The sequence below is a fragment of the Tigriopus californicus genome, chromosome 11, assembly GCF_007210705.1.
Source record: "Tigriopus californicus strain San Diego chromosome 11, Tcal_SD_v2.1, whole genome shotgun sequence".
NCBI lineage: Eukaryota > Metazoa > Arthropoda > Copepoda > Harpacticoida > Harpacticidae > Tigriopus > Tigriopus californicus.
Genome location: NC_081450.1, coordinates 8197680 through 8203140, shown reverse-complemented (window position 1 = coordinate 8203140; position 5461 = coordinate 8197680). Strand labels below are relative to the sequence as shown.

General features: G+C 40.5%; 1 protein-coding gene across 1 annotated transcript in view; it reads left to right on the top strand.

Annotated features, from left to right (window-relative positions):
• Positions 1 to 4976, top strand: part of LOC131890336 (kynurenine 3-monooxygenase-like) — a gene marked incomplete in the record, with an annotated part of 19365 nt that extends 14389 nt beyond the window's left edge. The window contains 5 exon segments of the mRNA XM_059239665.1: positions 1997 to 2135; positions 3287 to 3376; positions 3472 to 3612; positions 3914 to 4075; positions 4639 to 4976. Coding sequence (XP_059095648.1) covers positions 1997 to 2135; positions 3287 to 3376; positions 3472 to 3612; positions 3914 to 4075; positions 4639 to 4797 — 691 coding nt within the window.
• Positions 4977 to 5461: the final 485 nt, after the last annotated feature.

Below are 5461 nucleotides of genomic sequence, written 5' to 3'. Positions count from 1 at the left end.
GACACCATTTCGGGTGGTCAATCTGACAGCCTTTTCCTTCATCAGGACATGGCTGTTTCCAGCAAACAGGACAGACTGTTTTATCTACAACTGTCTTTACGTGGTCGTCAAATCAGTCAACATCTCAACTACTGGGTTAGCCTGTTCATCAAGTAGAACCCTGGTTTCATTGACCCAAGCAACTAAAGCCTCTATAATAAAGGGCTTATTGACTACAGAAGGACCCTTTGCTGCCAAGACCAAGTCCAAAGATTGTCTAGGCTCTTTACTGACTTTTCCAAAAATAAAATAGCTTCCATCATGAATGCAGAGGAACTATCAATTAACAGCAAAATGAAGAGACCAGGAAAGAGGAAAACTAAAAGGCTATGAAATCCTGTCTTGAGATACAGAAAAACAAACCAAATAGGAATAAACTACCTCACATCAAACTAAACATACCAGTTTTAAGATGGAGACAGTAAATAAGAAATAAGGGACAGAGAAAAGCATGGAATCAAGAACATATGTAAACTAGGAAAACAACACAAAAACACAGAAATAACTCAACAAACTTATCTAACAAAAATGCAATTAATACACTAGTGATCAAAGATTGATGACTATCAATGACCAATACAATCAAACTAAAGAACGACGACCTCTACACATAATGATTGGGAACTTAATGTATTACAATACAACATCAGAGAGAAACTGTTAAAGCTAGACATAAATGGGCAATAAACTTATTAGGTTTTAAAATAATTACTTCTTACCAAAGAGCCGTGAAAAAAAAACCGAATTAAGTGAATAAAATGGCAATTCCCATTTATTCACCCACACACAAACACCACGAACACTACACGTGCCCAGCAACAAAGGAGCAACAGAGGAAGTAACACCTTGGTTCGAAATTTCTGGGAGATAAGGAACAGTATCAAACTAAAATGCGTCTCAGCGAGCTCCAAAACAGGAATGAAATTCCACTAAATATTTTCTTGTTTTTCTAAACTTACTGATCATTAGTATCACATATTTTGCCTTTTTCTGGATTAAATTTTTCAGGTATTTCACATCTAGAACTTCATCTTTCCATCACGGCATTTTGTGTCATTGTTGCAAACCTTTAACAATCACTAGCCGACATTCTCCAGCTTATTGGACATTGAAGCAAGAAAGGACAATGACGTCGCCATCAAATTTTGAGAGGTCGCTTGTGTTTTTGAGGCTTAATAGTTCTTTGTGAAGGGATTACATTAGAGTTCCAATTCATTTATTCATTAAAGGAATGGTTTATGTAGCATTGCAGTTTTACTCATTAACATGCTTAAAAAATACTTTTTAGCCTGAAAAAGTTATTTTTGGACTTCATTTTTCTACATCAGAATATTAAGTTTTTTACAAAAGCCTTTGTGAAACCTTAGAAAAGTGTTTTGCCTAATAATGCGCGTTGAATCTTGTTCTTTTTTGGTACCTCTATTGTTTTGCAAAGCATCCTAGTCATGATTACTTAAGGTCGGAACGATGGCTCATTTATGAGAGCGTATCATTTTTTGAGGACTTTCTTAACGCTAGGGAACTCGAGTGTGCAGAACGGATTACAAAAAAGAAATGACGGACACGAAGGCTGGTACTCTTCCATAAAGGATTTTTTCTCCATCTTGGTTGCTCACTGCATAAGGCTCTCTTAATTCCTCAAGTTTCTTTGGTTGAGTGATGGGCCTCAGGGGATCATATTGCATTGAGACGTCCCAAGTTGTTTGATGGGGTACTGGTCTCAACTTTATTGGGACTGGGCCGCTCTCGAACAAACATCAAAGAGATCAACTTTCCCCAGGGCTCTTCTATCAAGAGTACGAGTACGTACGTCTAGATCATGATCAACGGCAATCATAGGTTGGGTTTAGCCGCATGAAGCATCATATACTATTTACCGGAAACCATCCCAAAGCAAGCTTTGTCCCGTCCTATCATTCTTTCATGCTCCTACTTCTCCATTCTCTTTGGTCTCCAGATTCGATGCCATAACAGATGACACGTCACTATTGGATTTCTTCCTGGCAAACTTTCCAGACTCCATTCCTCTGATTGGACAAGCCCGTCTTATTGAGGACTATTTCAACATCAAGCCTTCACCTCTGGTCTCCATCAAGGTAGGATTGGTATCAACTCAGATCGAAAAGAACTGGATAAAATCTCGGGGTGTTCTGTCTAAGCGACATTTTTCTGGACGGCAAAGACATAACGAACAATTTTGAGGTGTTTTTTTTGCTTCATTCAATTCTAGATCATATTGAAACGATATATGCCATGGTAATAGAATACACTTGAAAGACACTTGAATCCCAATTAGAATACGATTTATTAATCTGTTACTGAGTCCGATAAAATATATTGTATTCGAGTCGAGCAAAATTGCAGAAATTGACGGTACGGATGTACCAAAGACCCGAATCGAAGCATTGGTAAGAAAACTGGTCAGTTCAACACTCTTGAATTTCTGCTCGAAATCCAAACAACATTTTTGTCGGAGTCTAGTCATATGGGATTAAATGGTCCTTTGTGATCGATTTTTAACTTTGAAGTGCCCCCGTCATTTCTGAACTCAAATCCCTAAACAATAAATACCAATTTTCGAAACTTGATAAGGCTCTTTAACCACCGTGACAAAGTAGAGACAAGGCAGCCTTATGGCTAGTGCTGGGACGAGTCCGGCAAATGTCGGACTCGGACGAGTCGTTTGAATTTTTACCGGACTCGCCGAGTCTTTTACTATAGTCAATTTTAGCAAAAAGACTCGTCTGGCAAAATTCAAAGAAATATTTTTTTACGAGTCCGGCCAATTCCTGCGAAATCGAGAAAAAGACTCGAGTGCACTCGGACTCGAGTCCAGACTCGCCTCAGCACTATTAATGGCTTGCTTTGGGTCCGGTTTTAAGATCAAAGCCAACGAGTTGTATCTAAAACTGGGTGTTGTAAGGCTCGACGAGGAATTGATTGCCACCACTAAATCAGTCAACCAAACAATTCTGTGCCATCATACAGTACATGGCGAGGCATCGGAAAGAAAGCACACTGTGCACTGGATCAAATGGAAGGTTAGTTGTTTGGATGGTTGGGTATTGTTAAGTCAGCAAAATTAGCCGCTCTCCGTTTCTCAACCAATTAGAGTTCTTTGAAGTAGACACTTTGAGCGACCACTGATTCTGTTCTGATGAGGTCATGGTGTTGCGGCGAGGCGTTTTCCTCATTCTGTTAGTAAATTGCCGAGATCTTTTGGTTGATTTAGTCCCTCATTTTCTAGTGTTCCCCCTATAACTATCAGGATAAGGTCTTGATTCTGGGAGACGCAGCCCACGCCATGGTGCCGTTTTATGGACAAGGAATGAATTGTGTAAGTTTGACACCGCATTGCTTTCGTTTGAAAATGCCAGAATTTTACAAGAGTTTCTTGTGAACTAATCATACAGAGATGTTTCTCTCCTTTAGGGAATGGAGGATGTACTTATTTTGGATCAATACTTGGACAAATATCCTCAGAGTCGTCTCAAAGCATTCGAAGAATATTCAAGAACGCGGAATATCGACGCTAAAGCCATGTGTGATTTGGCCATGTACAATTACATCGAGGTGATGGATGCTCAATTTCCTTGGCTCGGGTGTTAATGAAGTGTTTATTTTGTCCAAATTGTCGGGGGGTGGGAGGTCAATTTAGAAAGCTTCTAGCTTGGTCATTAACTTTGAGAGCGCCACCTTTACAGGTAAGGGGGTAGGGTCCCTCTCCCGCACAATGACAGTACGATGAGATCTTTCCCGATGTTTGAATGTACTGAAAACATTTCTCTTACCGTCATGTGTTCATTGAGTTGAACACATGTTGGAGTGTGCCATTTTTCCGTGTGATTGACCCTATTCGCGTTTGGCTTCACAGATGCGTGATTTGGTGGCCAAACCGAGCTTTTGGATCCGCAAGCGATTGGATTCTTTCCTTCATTGGCTGATGCCCACCTCCTGGGTTCCCCTTTACACTTCTGTCACTTTCAGCCGGATGCGGTACCACCAATGTATCGCTAACAGAAACTGGCAGGATCAGGTATGTAGATGGCGATAGATTGGGATATTTTGAATTGGGTCATTCATTATGCATGAACCAGTGTAATGTGGACGGGGATGCTAAGGGCTAGAATAAAATTTGGAAAGTAAGTAAAGGCATTGCGATCTGCTCCAAATAAGAGGCCTTTAACCTGCTTTAATTTTCAGCTTGATCGAACAACTGGATCAAAAGTTGTGCCTCAAAGTGCAGCGCATAAGAAAGCACAGAATGGATGATCCTTTTGTAATCAATTACCTCATTTGAATAGAGTCATAAGAGCTAATAGAGTTAGCTTTTAGCGGAGGATAAGTTTTGACTCGGTTATTGATTGAGTTGAAAATTGAAATACTGGGATCAATCTTATTTGAAAGAGAACGCAGTGGGTTGATGACTCGATTCCGAAATGTCAATTCTCCACCCTGGCACCTCTAGTATTATAGTGATTGATGGTTTGTGCTTTATTAGATAGCTAAGCATGCGAGGTTGGAAGTGGCCCCTGTCTTGCGCATAAGATGCTCCTTAAAGCTCAAAATCTAATTATCGTTGTTGCATTTGCTTTTCAGACACTGAGTGGCCTCGCGTCTGTGTTTTTGTGCCTCTCTGGGGGCTCGGTGGTGGCACTTTGCGTCTTGAGTGCTTTCGTGAGAAATCCTCATTGGTTGGAACGCCTTCAATGGTTGAGGGAGCCACTGGCTGTCTTCCCTCAAAGAGTCCTGAGATAACCAATTCGCCCTAGAAGAGGGAGGTCTTGGAACACCACAGGATGTCATTCCGAAAACATAGTCGACATGTACCAAATTCAAGAAGATGCTCTATCTGCACAAATTTTATTCGCTGTGTGCTTAACGACTTTTGAACTTCTCTTGGTGTATCTTCAAATTAAAAACCTTTGGTGCGTTTTCGAAGCCGACTTGTCAATACAATAGAGAGGAGAGAGCCATTTGGTAATTTCGGTGTAGTGAACTACGACACGTATTTGTTATCCTGTTCAAAAAAGAGTGTTTGGCTACTCTTTTTCCTCTCAGATCCTTACAAAAATGTAAGTTGAGGTTGGTTTTTAACCAAGACATAGATATATTTTGACATACCCACATAAGCATTATTTCCACATGGCAAAAATATTGTTTCCTAGTGAAATCATCAGGGCTTGGGGGGGGGAGGGGGGGTCAGCAAAGCCGCATTGTCGTTCTGATGGAGTTACGATGTGTTTGCGATGGACTTTGCAACCACTTTGCTGTGTGGTTCGGAAAATCAACTTTCAAGTTCAGGCAGCCCATATGTTGATGTCATGTTTTACTAACCGCTACAAGCAATGTAATCCTTTAAAACAGGCATTTTTAGACCAGTTCACTTAAGAGAAGATAAGTTAAAACCCATGTCTAAAGG